The 17,623-nt window shown below is 48.4% G+C and overlaps 1 protein-coding gene across 1 annotated transcript in view; it reads left to right on the top strand.

Moving 5' to 3' along the window:
• Positions 1 to 3,400: 3,400 nt before the first annotated feature.
• fstl5 (follistatin-like 5) overlaps positions 3,401 to 17,623 on the top strand; it is a 47,564-nt gene continuing 33,341 nt past the window's right edge. Inside the window, 3 exon segments of the mRNA XM_060062395.1 lie at positions 3,401 to 3,644; positions 8,111 to 8,228; positions 12,982 to 13,012. Coding sequence (XP_059918378.1) covers positions 8,121 to 8,228; positions 12,982 to 13,012 — 139 coding nt within the window. The 5' untranslated portion in view covers positions 3,401 to 3,644; positions 8,111 to 8,120.

The following is a 17,623-nucleotide window of genomic DNA, read 5'->3' as shown; positions in this document are numbered from 1 at the left end:
TTTGCCTTGAAAGTGCCGTGGCCTTTACTGGCATTATTATTATTGTCATTAAAGGGGTAGTTCGGAATTTTGGACATAGGGCCTGATTCCCAAGTGAGCATTGGTATTCTATATCACTGGAGACAGTTTTCAACACATTTCATTCAGTCCTTCTAGTTGCAGAGTTCGCTCGTGCTAGGCTAGCGCACGGCAACGGGCAATGCTAGCCTGCTATTAAAAACAGTCTTACCCACTCCACAGTACACCCGAGGTAAATCAATTATAACGCCAGACTATAGATTTAAATGTCTGTGTTGATAGAATAATGTTAGAAATAAAACTAACCTTGCATCGCATGAATCATCGAGGGACTACTTTCTCAGCAGAAGCGGAATTTTACTATGCGCTGGTTAGGTTTGTAACCGAATCACGACAGAAGAACGTAAACAGAGAAGCGTGGGACAGAAGCGCAATTGAACGACTAGGCAACATGATGGTTCAGTGTGCTTTTAGAAATTGTAGAAATAAACGGTACAGATGGGCACCACAAAGTTTCCACCAATTTCCAGTGCGAGATCCAGAAAGGACTCAACTGTGGCTTGTTGCTGCTGGCTTGGACATCAAAACACCGGCTCGTACATGTACGGTTCGTTGGATACAACAAATTCCTCATAATCGTCTTCAAAAGCAGATGCATCGCTAACTCCTCCAAACGTGGGCATATCTTGTTAATTGAATACGCTTATAGAATTCCTTCGTTCACTGTGCTCTGCGTTTGTAGCAATGACAGCGGCAGGTAACCTAGGTATCAGTCCGCCGCTGCCGTAGCCTACGTACAGGAATATAAACACTGCTGCTGAGACCCCGCAATTCCCTCAAAATGCAATGCAAGGTTGGTTTTATTTCTAACATTATTCTATAAACAGACATTTAGATTTATAGTCTGTCGTTATAATTGATTTACCTCGGGTGTACTGTGGAGTGGGTAAGACTGTTTTTAATAGCAGGCTAGCATTGCCCGTTGACGTGCGCTAGCCTAGCACGAGCGAACTCTGCAACTAGAAGGACTGTATGAAATGTGTTGAAAACTGTCTCCAGTGATATAGAATACTAGCCTGGCGATGTCATACTCATAATTCTAGTCAGAATATGAGTCTGAGACCGAACCATTGGGCTGTGATTATAGGGCGGAACCAGGAAGGAAAATGCCTCTTTGCTCAATTGGATAGACCTAAAATCAATCAGAGCAACGTAGTATGTGACGTATGTTGTGCGAAGCACAGCTATTCTCAAACTAACTCAACTGAGCGCACGTTCGAAGAAGTAGAAAAAGAAGATGGACATAAACGATTTATGCCGGTTTTGTAAAAAGAATTTAAGGATACACAGACAAATTGGCAACACGGTCAGCATTTTTGAGAAAAAAAGTAAAAGCGCTGAGCGCTCTTTGGTGACGTGGTTGATTACGTTAATGTGTATCATCTGTCCATCAACGTATAAAGCCCGCCCTTACAATTTGATTGGTCAGATCACTTTTTGATCTGACCAAATACCTCCCAACGAGCTCAATTCCAGACTGAATCTCCAGACCAAATATTTTGTGGGCGGAGTTCAGGCTGGTATCCAGGCTAATAGAATACCAATGCTCACTTGGGAATCAGGCCCTATGTCCAAAATTCCGAACTACCCCTTTAATATAACAAGTGTTTAATTCACTGTGTTTTTAATATTGTTATTAAGAAAAAAAAATGAAGTTCTTTGTTCTGCAAATGTGGTCTGCGTCTTAGAGTACCATATTAAGCGCTATATAAATTTCATTTATTATTATTATTATTATTACTGTAAGAGCTGGTTAAACAGATAGGAGCTGCAATGTTTTATGAGCTTACCCAGCAGGTGGCCTAGCTCGTAGCTAGCTAATCATCGAGCTATTTAGGTCCATATGAAGCTAACCCCATAGTTAGCTAACCCACTAGGTAGCCAACTCTCTAGGTACCTAGCCACATAGTTAGCTAACCCACTAGGGAGCCAACTCTCTAGGTATCTAACCTCATAGTTAGCTAACCCACTATGTAGCCCACTCTCTAAGTAGCTAACCATGTTGGTAGCTAGGCCTTATGCTAGCTCACCCCGTACGGTTAAGATAAGGGTGAAGCGAACCCTCGCCCTGCGGCTCACCCCATGGTAAACAATTCTCCCCTGCTGGCCCAGTGTCACAAAAACAAAAACAGGATTCAGCTTGGATTAAGAACAGTGTTGATGAACACATGAGGACGTGTTGATGAACACATGAGGACGACTTTATGAACACATGAGGACGTGTTGATGAATCCATGAGAACGTGTTGATGAACACATGAGGACGCGTTGTGAACACATGAGGAGTTGTTGTCGACACATGAGGTAGTGTTGTGAACACATGAGGACGTGATGATGAACACATGAGGACGTGTTGATGAACATATGAGGACGCATTGTGAACAAATGAGGAAGTATTAATGAACACATGAGGACGTGTTGATGAACACATGAGAACGTGTTGATGAACACATGAAGACGTGTTGATGAACACATGAGGATGTGTTGTGAACAGGGGGTCTGGAGAAGAGCAATACATTTCTTTCTAGTTTCGATACGTTTTTGCGGGAGCCAAGCTGGCTTTTCCCCCTGGCTCGCTATTGGCTGGTTTAACACAATGACGACAGGGAAGCGACGGCAAGCAGCCAATTGCGTACAGTCATTTAAACCAGGACCATTGATCACGCCTCTTGGGCTGAAGAAATTGACAGCAGCCTCCGCAGACTGAGCCTGACAGCTGTGGTCCCACCTCAAGATGAACCACTGAACACTCACTCAGTGTCACACACACACACACACACACACACACACACACACACACACGCACGCACACACACACACACACACACACACACACACACACACACACACACACACACACACACACACACACACACACACACACACACACACGCACACGCACCGTCCTCAAGCACCGTATCTAGAAGTTGCGAGAGGCTTCCTCTTCGCGGGCTAATCTTTAGGTCCATGGCTAATGAATCGCGGCGTCCCTTCGGCCGAGGAGCAGCCGCGCGGGAACAATACGGCTGGCAGCATCACGTGTGACGCGCTCTGTGATTAATGACAACTCTGCGCGCTGTCGCTTTGATCATCGATTAGTGATTTATTAAAACACAATACATCAACAATAAGCTCAGAGGATATAAAGTTATGGTTTGATATTAGACGCTTTGTGATTGGCCGAGGGGCGAGCCGTGGCGGGAAGGAAAGAGAGGGAAACCAACGGACACACGGGAACGCGCTGGCAGAGCGGCCTGTGATTGGCTCTGCCGGTGATTGTATGTAAATCCATTGGGACGGAGCAGCGCGCGGAGGGGGTGGAGGAGGTGGAGGAGGTGGAGGGGGTGGAGGAGCACTCGGGACCGGACGGCAGTGAGCAGAGACGGTGAGGAGCTCTCCTCTCCGGTGGATATAACGGATTAACCTTATCATCACATGTTATCGATCTCATGTTATCGATCACATGTTATTGATCACACGTGATTATTAGACCGACTGTCCCAAGACTTCACGACCGGGGGAAACAACCGAACTACCGGAATATCTCCGTTATCCGCTGACTGCGAGGTAAGACCTGGACCGAGTGTGTGTGTGTGTGTGTGTGTGTGTGTGTGTGTGTGTGTGTGTGTGTGTGTGTGTGTGTGTGTGTGTGTGTGTGTGTGTGTGTGTGTGTGTGTGTGTGTGTGTGTGTGTGTGTTACCCGGTGGTTCTCTGGTGTAGTGAATAACGACCCGTGAAACGGACCCACCACGACTCTCCAACTTGTCGACGAGGTCAGGGTCCGCCGGGTCTTACCCGGGACCTACCCGGGTCGGTCCTGGGTCTAGACCGGGTCTGTCCCGGGTCTGTCCCGGGTCTGACCCGGCCTGTCCCGGGCCAAGGTCGGCGTCTCCCGGGTCCTCGTGCCCGCCTCCCCCATGTAATCCCCGGTTGACACGTGAGCTCCGGGAGGATTACCGCTACTTTGGTTCATCCTCTGCCACGCACCGAGCCGCGAACCGCCGCGTCCGTCTGGTTCACATCAGAGTAGACCCCTAGACCCACTGGGGACCGGTCCTCAGGGGGGTCAAGGAGGAGTCTAGAAGGGGTCTAGGGGGTCTTGGAGCCTGAACCCCTCTCGCTCTCTCTCGCTCTCTCTCGCTCTCTCTCGCTCTCCCCCTCTCTCCCCTATAAACAGTACAAATGGTATTAGTCCTCTCTGTGCTTCAAGGTAAGAGCGCTGTAATGGCTCACCTGGTGCGCTAGCTTATAGCACAATAAAAGCCTGCTGGGGAAACGGTGGTTTGACCCAATAAAAGCCTGCTGGGGAAACAGTGGGATGAACAATAAAAGCGTCACAGTGGGTTCCAGACAGTGACAGTGTGCTGTAGTGGTGTATTTAAGCTTATTGGGAGGACAGTGATTGTTTTAATTAAAGAGTAATCAGTACCAGGGCACTAAATTCAGGACAGTAAAAACATGCTGGCTGTGTGTATTTCACAATAAAAGCTGTTGAACGCAGGGCTGGCTTTGAACCAATAAAAGAGTGATTGAAATATTATTATTTCGTTTTATTATATTAGTATTTCTAGGACAGTAAAACATGTTTAGAAACGGTTGTTCTAAGATAACAACATTGTGTTGAATGTCTCTAGCACAAGAAAAGCCTTTTTGAAGTCATTGTCGGACTACAAAAGTTGGTTTCAGTGAATTTCAGACGATAAAAGCTTGTTGGAAGCATCAATGTTTTTGGACATTAAAAACGTGTTAAAACATTAACGCATGGAATCATTAATGTTTGAATATATTTTTATTATATCTCTTATATTATTTATAACATATCTAGACACAGAGGAAGTAATCACTAACACCGTAGGCCTATACTGTTTTTAACGTTATTAAGAACACCTCGATGAAAACTAAAACAAACAATGAAAGTATTTCACATTCAAGACACATATAACCTTTACAAACCGGACCCTACAGTGATGCTGCTCTGTACTATGACAGTCAGTTGAACTATTATAGTACTATAGTGACAATTAAGTGTGCGTATATATATATATATATATATATATATATATAATAATCTGTTTTTATGAGCTATGCTCATTTTCAGGTTGCTATACTAACGTAGCGGCTACAGGAAGGAGCATTAGAGCACTCTTATGGCACCTTAGTGGCTACAGGAAGGAGCACTAGAGGACTCTTATGCTAATATAGCGGCTACAGGAAGGAGCACTAGAGGACTCTTATGCTAACGTAGCGGCTACAGGAAGGAGCATTAGAAGACTCTTATGCTAACGTAGCGGCTACAGGAAAAAGCACTAGAGGACTCTTATGCTAACGTAGCAGCTACAGGAAGGAGCACTAGAGGGTTTTCATGCTAACCTAGCGGCTACAGGAAGGAGCACTAGAGGACTCTTATGCTAATGTAGCGGCTACAGGATGGAGCAGTAGAGGGTTGTCATGCTAATATAGGGGCTACAGGAAGGAGCACTAGAGGGTTGTTATGCTAACGTAGCGGCTACAGGAAGGAGCACTAGAGGGTTGTTATGCTAACGTAACGGCTAAAGGAAGGAGCACTAGAGGACTCTTATGCTAACGCAGCGGCTACAGGAAGGAGCACTAGAGGTTTGTCATGCTAACGTAGCGGCTACAGGAAGGAGCACTAGAGGGTTGTCATGCTAACGTAGCGACTACAGGAAGGAGCACTAGAGGAATCCTATGCTAACATAGCGGCTACAGGAAGGAGCACTAGAGGACTCTTATGCTAACTTAGCGGCTACAGGAAGGATTATTGGAGGACTCTTATGCTAACGTAGCGGCTACAGGAAGGAGCACTAGAGGGTTGTCATGCTAACGTAGCGGCTACAGGAAGGAGCACTAGAGGGTTGTCATGCTTATATAGCGGCTACAGGAAGGAGCACTAGAGGGTTGTCATGCTAACGTAGCGGCAAATGGAAGAAGCACTAGAGGGTTGTCATGCTAACGTAGCGGCTACAGGAAGGAGCACTAGAGGGTTGTCATGCTTATATAGCGGCTACAGGAAGGAGCACTAGAGGGTTGTTATGCTAACGTAGCGGCTACAGGAAGGAGCACTAGAGGGTTGTTATGCTAACGTAGCGGCTAAAGGAAGGAGCACTAGAGGATTTTTATGCTAACGCAGCGGCTACAGGAAGGAGCACTAGAGATTTGTCATGCTAACGTAGCGGCTACAGGAAGGAGCACTAGAGGGTTGTCATGCTAACGTAGCTACTACAGGAAGGAGCACTAGAGGACTCCTATGCTAACATAGCGGCTACAGGAAGGAGCACTAGAGGACTCTTATGCTAACTTAGCGGCTATAGGAAGGATTATTAGAGGACTCTTATGCTAACGTAGCGGCTACAGGAAGGAGCACTAGAGGGTTGTCATGCTACATAGCGGTCTCTCAGGTTCTAATGGATCTCAGCTGCTCTCAGCTCAGCTCTGGTATTGTCTTATTAAACATAAAAACAGTACTACTGTATCACTGTGTTATATAACTGTACACCGTCAGTCCCTACGCTCTCTAGCTCACCTCACTCACACCCTGTGCAACTGGGTCTGTGTCTCAGGGGGTTGTGTTGATGCGTGTGTTTGCGTGTTTGTGTGTGTGTGTGTGTGTGTGTGTGTGTGTGTGTGTGTGTGTGTGTGTGTGTGTGTGTGTGTGTGTGTGTGTGTGTGTGTGTGTGTGTACGTGTAGTGGTTAAATCATAACAGCAGGGCTGTTGAGCCATTAGCAGGAACAGCATGCAGACACTGATCAGCTAAGTGGTCTCTGTGTCTGCGAGTCTGCGTGGGTGCGTGTGTGTCTGTGTGTGTGTGCGTGTGTGTGTGTGTTTGTGCGTGTGGTTGTCTGTGTGTGTGCGTGTCTGTCTGTGTGTGTGTCTGTTTGTGCGTGTGTGTGTGTCTGTGTGTGTGCGGGTGTGTGTAGCTCAAGGATTGTCTATGTTTGTGTCTGTGTGTGTGTGTGTGTGCGTCTGTGTGTGTCTGAGTGTGTGTGTGTGTGTGTGTGTGTGTGCGTCTGTGTGTGTTTGTGTCTGAGTGTGTGTGTGTGTGTGTGTGTGTGTGTGTGTGTGTGTGTGTGTGTGTGCGTGTGTATGTGTGCGTGTGTTGTGGCTCAAGGGTGCTCTGTGTGATGGTAGTACCCGGACTGAGCTGCTCTGTGATCGGCTGCTTTGGCGAAGGACAACAAGTTGTGATGTGACGAGCGTCGGTCTGATCGGATTAGCCTTCATTCAGGGCTATCGATTGGTCAACATCTTCTAACGATAATGAGGAGGAGCATCATGGTAAAAGGCTTCTGAAGAGTTGGACACAACTTTACATTTCATCTACAAGCTAGGCCCACTCGCTAGCTGGTTTATCCTCCAAGCTAACAGCTAGCCCCGATAGTCCAATAATCCAAGACTCTATAGTTGGTATTCATCATTTAATTAGAATGTGTGTGTGTTTGAGTGTGTGTCTGTGTGTGTGTGTGGGTGTGTGTGTGTGTGCGAGTGTGTGCATGTGTGTGTCTGTGTGTGTGTTAGTGTGTGTGTCAGTGTGTGTGTGTGTGTGTGTTTGTGTGTCAGTGTGTCACTGTGTGTGTGTCAGTGTGTGTGTGTGTCAATGTGTCACTGTGTGTCAGTGTGTGTGTGTTCGTGTGTGTGTGTGTGTGAGTGTGTGTCAATCTGCATGTGTGTGTCAGTGTGTGTGTCAGTGTGTGTGTGTAAGTGTGTGTGTGTGTATGTACCACTGTGTCACTGTGTGCGTTTCAGTGTGTCAGTGTGCGTGTGTGTGTCAATGTGTGCGTGTGTGTGTCAGTGTGTGTGTTTGTGTGTCAGTGTGTGTCTGTGTGTCAGTGTGCGTGTGTGTGGGTGTGTGTGTTTCCTATGTGGTATAACTTTGTGGTTTTTGGGTCCAAATGAACGATGAGAGTGATTTCATCCCAGCTGGGAGCCGAGCTATAAGCTACTGTTACCGTGTTGATCCCGGCATCAGCAGCCCCTCCCCTGACTCCTCTCCTATCCTTGTTTCTCCTTCCTCAGCACCAGGCCCATGAGGATGGAGGGCTGGTTACTGGCGGCGACGTTGCTGATGGGCGTGGTCCTGGCGGCCGCACGGCCCGCGGAGGACGCACCCCACGCCGTCAGGTTCAGGCACAAGGTAACAGCCAATCACAGCCCTCAGGGTAACAGCCAATCACAGCCCTCAGGTTAACAGCCAATCACAGCCCTCAGGGTAACAGCCAATCACAGCCCTCAGGGTAGCAGCCAATCACAGCCCTCAGGGTAACAGCCAATCACATCCCTAAGGGTAACAGCCAATCACAGCCCTCAGGGTAACAGCCAATCACAGCCCTAAGGGTAACAGCCAATCACAGCCCTCAGGGTAACAGCCAATCACAGCCCTCAGGGTAACAGCCAATCACAACCCTCAGAGTAACAGCCAATCACAACCCTCAGAGTAACAGCCAATCATAGTCCTCAGGATAACAACCAATCACAGCCCTCAAGGTAACTCACCCGCCAATAATGAGAACTGAAGGATCCCCTCTAGAACTGAAGGCTCCTCTAGAGATGAAGGCTCCTCTCTAGAGCGGAGGGCTCCCCTCTAGAACTGAAGGCTCCTCTAGAGCTGAAGGCTCTTCTCTAGAACTGAAGGCTCCTCTCTAGAGCTGGAGGCTCCTCTCTAGAACTGAAGGCTCCTCTAGAGCTGGAGGCTCCTCTCTAGAACTGAAGGCTCCTCTCTAGAGCTGAAGGCTCTTCTCTAGAACTAAAGGCTCTTCTCTAGAGCTGAAGGCCCTTCTCTAGAACTGAAGGCTCCCCTCTAGAACTGAAGGCTCCCCTCTAGAGCTGAAGGCTCCTCTCTGTCTGCAGACCCCCAGTAGGCGGGCCCAGCAGGGCTTGCTGCGTTTCGCCCCCGCCTTAAAGGTCCCATTACATGCCACCAGGTGAGAGTATGATTAGCCTTACAAGCCGTTTTGAAAATCATCCCCTCACACATCTAGGTGGACACGCCCACTTGTGATGTCATAAGGGGATTTTCAAAACGGCTTGTTAGGCTAATCACACTCACACTTGGCTACATGTCATGGGACCTTTAAGGCTGTGATGGGTTTTGAGTAGTTGGACGTTGGCGCAAGCTGCGCTCTGCATAGGATTTCTGCTTGATGGATCAATTAGAGTGATGTGGGGGAGGCGGGGGAGACAGGGGAGGCGGGGGAGACAGCAGCGGCAGCAACCCGTCACATGATGTTTCCCATGAGGCCGGGCTGCTGCTGGCAGGTAAACACGGCCCCCCTGCTGGCCAACGAGACACTCAACATGCACAGAGCCCCCCTCAAGGAGGGAGATAACGGACCACAGCAAGGGGGAGGAGGGAGGAGAAGGGAGGCCCCCCCTCAAGGAGGGAGATAACAGACCACAGCAGGGGGGAGGAGGGGGGAGGAGGGAGGAGGGAGGCCCCCCCTCAAGGAGGGAGATAACAGACCACAGCAGGGGGGAGGGGGGAGGAGGGAGGCAGGGAGAGAGAGAGAGGAAGAGAGAGAGGGATGAGTGTTTAGCCTGATAAGCGGGTGTTCAGTCAGAAGGACATGACAGAGCAGATGAATATCCTTACCTTAAGACCAGGACCTCCGATCTCATCTCCTCTCCTCTCATCAGAGAGGGGAGAGAGGGGAGAGAGGGGAGAGAGGGGAGAGAGGGACAAGAGGGGCGAGAGGGGAGAAAAGGGAGAGAGGGGAGAGAGGGGAGAGAGGCACGAGAGGGACGAGAGGGGCGAGAGGGGAGAAAGGGGAGAGAGGCACGAGAGGGATGTGAGGGGCGAGAGGGGAGAAAGAGGAGAGAGGGGTGAGAGGGACGAGAGGGATGTGAGGGGCGAGAGGGGAGAAAGGGGAGAGAGGGGAGAAAGGGGAGAGAGGGATGAGAGGGGAGAAAAGGGAGAGAGGGGAGAGAGGGTGTAGGGGGAGGGAGGGGGTGGGGGGAGGGAGGGGAGAGAGGGGAGAGAGGGGAGAGAGGGGCGAGCGGAGGTAAACTCTCTCCATTCCTCCGCCTGTCTCTTCTCTCCGGGTACCAACAGTGAAATATTGCACTTTGGGTCATGATCCCTCCAATCGCAAGGCTCTTAGAGAGAGAGAGAGAGAGAGAGAGAGAGAGAGAGAGAGAGAGAGAGAGAGAGAGAGAGAGAGAGAGAGAGAGAGAGAGAGAATGGAGAGAGGATGGAGAGAGGATAGAGAGATGGGCAGATAGAGGGATGAAGAGAGAGAGGGAGAGCGAGGATAGAGGGATAAACCAAGAGAGAGGGAGATAGAGCAGGGGATAGGGAGAGAGAGATAGAGAGGCTCATCTCATCCACTTGAACCCAGCTTAGGGAGTTCCATAGCAAACTAGATTTCTGTTCAGAGCTCAGCTTCTTGTTATTAATATTTTAATATTTCTGTTTCGAGTGTGTCCCAACTTCTCAAACTACCCTAAGAACTCCCCGGTTACATGAAGATTAATAACCCCTGCTTCCCCTGATTCCCATGATAGGCCATGTGGCGTCATGCCCATTGGGTCTAGAGATCATCTTGGGTCTAGAGATCATCATGGACATGAAGCTCTAGAGACAGCTCTTCGTCGTGAATCTCTAGAGACAACCCTTCATCATGAAGCTCTAGAGACAACCCTTCATCGTGAAGCTCTAGCAACAACCCCTTCATCATGAAGGCTGCTCTAGAGACAGCAGACAGACAGACAGTTCTGTGGGGAGCTCTCAGACCCTGAGGAGGGGGAGGACAGGACAAAATGGAGGACAGGACAGATCAGCCTGGATGGAGCAAATCTAGATTAACACTAATCTGAGAGAGAGAGAGAGAGAGAGAGAGAGAGAGAGAGAGAGAGAGAGAGAGAGAGAGAGAGAGAGAGAGAGAGAGAGAGAGAGAGAGAGAGAGAGAGAGAGAGACCATCCAGTCATTCTGGTCAGGTGATCATCCTGTTGTCTAACTCTCAGAGCTGGAGCTTCCGAGGGCTTCTGGGTAATTCTCTCCTCCAGCCAATCAGGTGTGAGCTTTATGCAAAGCAGTCTGCCATCTCTCCTGCCTGCTCCTCCTAAACCACAAAGCTCTGATGGGAGATCAGGGATTCTAACCAGCAACCACGAACCAACCCCCTGCTAACCACTAACCACCAGTTGGCTGGTGGTGATTTTGTGGGGGTGGGCTAACGAATGCATTACATTTATCAATACTTCACAGGGCTCCAGACGCCATGAGGTCATCTTTATATCTCTGTTCATAACTTTCATATAATGTGAATGATTTTTAAACAAGAATAAGGTGTAGAGAAATGCGTGTCTTTATTTGAAGCACAATTATAAATAAAAAGAAAAATAAGGTGTTTAAAGTGCTTCGCTGAGCTGAAATTGAACATTTCGAACTAAACCATTAAGTAAAATAAAACTTTTTTTGTGCTTAAAGTATTAAACAATTAAAATGTTGACCGGTCTCCCTTTGCGCAAAATGCGGCTGTAGACGATCACACACACTCTTTGGTAGAGACGTCTGTGTCGCCGTCAATCATGAAGGACATGTATGTGGCGTTTCCGACGTCCGCAGCTGTCTTTTGCTTTAAGGTGTCGCCTATTATCGCAATGAATTGTGCACATGCCATCTCATTGCTATACGTCGGGTTGACGTCTAATCCATTTTTCTTCATGAGAATAATTTCGGATTTAAATTTGTTGAATGGCAACTCCTCTTTGGCAATGTTGTATGCAACATAAAATTTGATCATTTCCGATTCCTTAGAGAACCTTATTGTTACTGCCTGTCGCTGAAATGCAGCTGGGACTGAGGGGCCACTTTCTCTGCACACTTGTAACGTCATGTTGGGTTATTATATGTTCTAAGGTTTTTAATAATATTTTTTCATTTTTACTGTAAAAGGTAGGGAGGGCTTAGCCCTGTTAGCCCATTTATACCAGCCGTCCCTGCTAACCCCATACCAACCTCGCACTAACCACCAGCCCCTGTCCCCTCAGCCCTAACTAACCCCCCACTAACTAACCCCCCACTAACCAACTCCCCACGAACCAACCCCCCACTAACCAACCCCCCACTAACCATGCAGTGGATCCTCAGTACAGAGAAAAAACCAGACTGACAGAAGAGATCAATGTAATCCTTGAGAAGGGAAAGCCTTATTTAAACCGATGCCATAACGATTATTATCCCTATCTCCCCTGACACATTGTCAACATCAACACCAGATACACCAACCGCGAGGGGGAGGAGCCTCCAGACATCCAGAGGCGGAGCTCTGCTTGGGGTCCCCCAGCTCTCCTATTAAAACACAACAACAGCGCTAGCAGGCTCAGGGCTCGCAGCCTTAGGACTTGCAGCCTCAGCGCTAGCAGCACCGGCGCTAGCAGCCTTGTTGCTAGCAGCATCAGGGCTAGCAGCATCAGGGCTAGCACCACCCAGTCTAGCACCACCCAGTCTAGCACCACCCAGTCCAGCACCACCCAGTTCAGCACCACCCAGTCCAGCACCACCCAGTCCAGCACCACCCAGGGGCCGTGTGTGGATTGTTGACTGGTCCGACTTGACTCTGGGGCTGGTCAGGCTGCACACACCCTCAGGAGCCCTCCTGCATGGCAGAAGAGACCAGTCAATGTGTCACAAATACACAATACATCCCAACACCCTGCGTCCGGTCTGAGGAGCCCTGTGGCGTCTTTCAGGTGGAGTGTGTTGCCGTGGACTTACCTACGAGTGACCAGACCTGACCTGTGACCTCTGACCCTGGTGAACCAGGCTTAGCTCTAATGAGTTCATCACATGATCACCTGACGTGGGCCTGTGGTTGAACCTCACTGATGTTGATGTAGTTTGTTATGAGTCCGAGTTCTAAGCATTGTTCTTTCTTCTCCCTTGTAGGACGGGACCTCTGCTGCACTCAGGATTAACAGTAAGTCTTCCTGTTTCCTCGTCTTCAGTCCATCACTGGCTTAATCTTATCACCAGAGCCTCGTTACCAGAGCCTCGTTACCAGAGCCTCGTTACCAGAGCCTCGTTAACAGAGCCTCGTTAACAGCCCCTCGTTACCAGAGCCTCGTTAACAGAGCCTCGTTAACAGAGCCTTGTTACCAGAGCCTCGTTAACAGAGCCTCGTTAACAGCCTCGTTACCAGAGCCTCCTTACTAGAGCCTCGTTACTGGAGCCTCGTTACCAGAGCCTCGTTAACAGAGCCTCATTACCAGAGCCTCGTTAACAGAGCCTCATTACCAGAGCCTCGTTAACAGAGCCTCGTTACCAGAGCCTCGTTGCCAGAGCCTCGTTACCAGAGCCTCGTTACCAGCGCCTCGTTACCAGAGCCTTGTTACCAGCGCCTCGTTACCAGAGCCTTGTTAACAGAGCCTTGTTAACAGCCTCGTTACCAGAGCCTCGTTACCAGCGCCTCGTTACCAGCGCCTCGTTACCAGCGCCTCGTTACCAGAGCCTCGTTACCAGAGCCTCGTTACCAGAGCCTCGTTACCAGAGCCATGTTAACAGAGCCTCATTACCAGAGCCTCGTTAACAGAACCTCGTTACCAGAGCCTCGTTACCAGAGCCTCGTTAACAGAGCCGCGTCACCAGAGCCTCATCACCTGAGCCTCATCACTCCATGAGGGACAAAGACCTGGTCCTCCATGAGGGGCAAAGACCTACATGTCATGAACCGTTACTTCCCAAAAAGACGACTCTGGGGTTTATACCATGGACGTATCCCATGATGCATTGCTTCCCCATGAACCCTAACCAAGCAATCCCTTCCTTGGTTGGTTATGTCAGAGAATCCCATACTTTGGAGCATGTCCATTATGAAGTGATGAATAATGTATCGATATGAACCTAGAATAGGTTTGAAACGAGGCGTTCAGCAGATCTTCCTCCTCTCCATAAATACTGCATCCTCCCCTTCTCACGACGACTAGAGAGTTTCAAAGTGTACATGAAAGATTTGAGGAGCTGTGATGTTATTTGCACAAGAAAAGAGAGAAAGATTTCCACGGGTTTACAATACATAAGGCAATTTTCTGTGGGACTTAAATTTTCATTTTCAACTTTGATTGCTAAACCCAAAATGAAGAAGGGTTCTCCTACATATTCTATTGTGCGGTTATTTTACACAACCACATGTTCGCTTGCAGCCCACTCATGTATCAACAAATATCTCCCCACACAAGAGGAACATTCAAATCCTTAAGGAGGAGGAGAGGGGAGAGCAGGATAGAGGAGGACAGTGGAAAGGAGAGGAGTGGATAGAGGAGAGAGAGGAGGAGAGGGGAGAGGAGAGAAGAGAAGAGGAGATGAGGAGATTGGAGAGAGGAGAGAGAGGAGGAGAGGGGAGAGGAGAGAGGAGGAGAGGAGAGTGGAGAGAGGAGAGAGAGGAGGAGAGGGGAGAGGAGAGGAGGAGAGTGGAGAGAGGAGAGAGAAGGAGTGGAGAGAGGAGGAGAGGGCAGAGGAGAGAGAGGAGGAGAGGGCAGAGGAGAGAGAGGAGGAGAGGGGGGAGGAGAGTGGAGAGAGGAGAGAGAGAGGAGAGTAGAGAGCAGGAGAAGGGGGAGAGTGGAGAGGAGAGGAGTGGAGAGAGGAGAGAGGAAAGAGATGGCATGAGACATGAGATGGCAGAGGAGGAAGAAGAGGAGGAGAGAAAGGGAGAAGAGAATTGGAGGAGGGAGGAGAACTGTAGCAGGGACAATGGCATGGCTCCCTGCAGTGTGTGCTGTCTCATCCCACTTTAATTACTAATGTCTCCCATACTGTACGTGTTAATGAAGTTAGTCACACAGGGAGCCTCTATCAAGGCTGCAAGCTCCCAGCCAGGCTAAATATAACCCGCCCAGGGGTCACTGAACGCTGCGCCTCGCTGGGAGTTTGTCAAGAAGCTGTGAAGGCATGAATACAGAAGAGAGAGCAGAGGCGGAGCTCTGAGTACAGGAGGAGGCCTTGAACCCAGTGGGCAGGGCCTGGTTTCCCGATAATGTCCACCTTAGCGCGCTACAAGCACTCCTACATTTAGACTTATCAAAGTGTCTATAGGCGTGGTTCCCGAACGGTCTCTTAGGAGTCTTCTTAAGGAAAGACTCCTTACGTCGTTCATCAACGTGGTCTCACAGGAATCTGTGAAATGACTACGGTCGGACGCTTAACTCGAAATCCGTGGCCACATCACGGAAACAGGCCGATATCTGTGTGTGAGCCACGGAATAACAGTGTCATTTACTTGCATTGGAGCAAATTCCGTGGCCACATCACGGACAATTGAAGTGATTCCGTCAGACCACCATGGATTTTGAGTTAAGCCCCCGCTGTGGTCAAATGTGGCACGCACACAGATTGAAACGGGAGCACACACACAGATTGAAACGGGAATCTGTGTGTGTGCCACAGAATATCATTGTAATTTACTTGCATTGGAGCAACTTCCGTGGACACAACAAGGACAATTTAAGTGTTTCAGTGAGACCACCCCGGGTTTTGAGTTAAGCACCCATGGTTGACTCGCTCGTTGAAACGGGGATCCGTGTGTGAGCCACGGAACATCAGCGTCATTAACTTGCATTGGAGCGAATTCCGTGGCCACATCACGGAAATCGGCGTGTTTCCGTGATGTGTCCACGGATTTCGAGTTATTCGTCCGTAGTCATTTCACGGATTCCTGTGAGACCAGGTTGCGTTCATACACGGCGCTGTCAAGAACGAATGTGCTGAAATAGATTGCTCAGAGTTGGATTTTCCATTTCATGCGCAGGTGTATGACAGCGTTGTTAAAATTATTTCAGTCTCTGCGAATAAAACATTGCTCGAAATCCTTCTAGGAGGCCTAAACATTTATTTAACTATGGGCGAACATACTAGCATAGCCTACACTGATTTAAAAAATATATCGAAAATATAGAAACAGCAGAGGAGATTGAGGCAATTGCATCCTTAATTACAATCCTTAATTCAAACATGCCGTTTCATTAGGCCTCAATTGGCTATGGATGCAAACTTGGAATGAACAATTAAAAAATTTGCCTATCCTGCTATCCTGCATATCTATCCTGCTACCTAGGCCTAAATGGGCTAATTAAATGACACTATACCTAGGCTACTTCTGATGTTGAATAGGCTAAAGCTTAGCCTTGTGATGAAATGCATGCACATTTTCTTTGTGCTTGTGTGTTTCCAGCAATTATTTTCTTCATGAATTACTTACAACCATTGGTGAAACACAACACTGCCAATGTGGCAGTTCCATGCGCAACGGGGACTTCTAAAGATTACTGTACATTTGCGGTGGCTAGTGTCAGGAGCTGAAACATCACTACGGGTAGAGCTAAGAAAGTTCTATGAGCGCTTCAGACCAACCGTACCAACGAACGACGTACGAAAGAGATTCATAGCAAAGAAGGTTTCGGGAAACACGCGAAATGTTAAGGTAGAACTTAAAATAGAGGTTACGAATGACGTAACGCGGGGATTCCACCGGACGCGTTAAGGCCGCGTTAAAGACCCATTCACACCCTACGGTAAATACGGATACGGACCGTTTCGTCCGGTCCCGGAGGTGTTTCGTCCGTAAATGAGTCCGTCGCCTCTGAGCTTACGAATCCGGAGTGCTCCGGGAGAACCGGAGCAATACCACCGGAAATCGAGGCGGCAGTATAGAGTCAAAAGTCAGACCATTCGTGAAAATAGATAGAGTAGTATAATATCTGATATGTATATTATATATATATATATATATATATATATGTTGTATTTGACGTTTTGTACTTATATTATACTATATACCTGACATTTTTATTTTATTGTTTATTGTTATTGTTCCCCTGCTTTGGCAATGAGTTGTAACTGGTCATTTAACAACATTTTGAGGAAATTATCTGCAGGTTGGTGAGGGGTGTCACATGCCACCGCACACTTTTTGCACTTTCTTTTGCCGATTTCGGATGACGCAAAGCAAAATCATCTCTACAGATGTCATATTTGCGATTGTCGATGCCGTTAATTTGTGAAACGACAGTCACTGCCCTCTAGAGTATTTATTGCGTAACATCCATAACAACGCTGAAACCAGACAAAGGTATGAAGGGTAGTTCCGGGGGCAACGTTTGGGGCGACGGACGATTTTCGTCAAGATCCAGAGTTATGGATCGGCCTTACGGCTGCGGCACGGAACGGCTGCGACTCTGCCCTGCTTGCATTTCCACCAGGCGCGTTACGGCAGTGCAATGCTGCCTTGCGAGCCAGCCGTATTCACGCGAGATCACGAGATCACGCGATAATCCTAAACCTAATGTACTCAACTTCCACTATCAAAACGACTGCAATTAAATGCCACGCTTTGTCCTTCCGGCCATTGCCCTTATAAAAAGGATGATTTGGTACATAAATGACTTCATGTTGCTGAACTTCGACAATGAGTCTCTCGTCGTCCTTGTTGCCGACCCTCTGAGACCCTTTGATTGATTGACTGCTGACCTGGTGCCACCGGTCATGGCGTAATAATGTTGATGTGAAGTTGTGATAGGCTACATGAGCTGAGTATTGT

This window comes from Gadus macrocephalus, chromosome 10 (assembly GCF_031168955.1).
Source record: "Gadus macrocephalus chromosome 10, ASM3116895v1".
Taxonomy (NCBI): Eukaryota; Metazoa; Chordata; class Actinopteri; order Gadiformes; family Gadidae; genus Gadus; species Gadus macrocephalus.
This window is presented reverse-complemented; position numbering and strand designations above follow the sequence as displayed.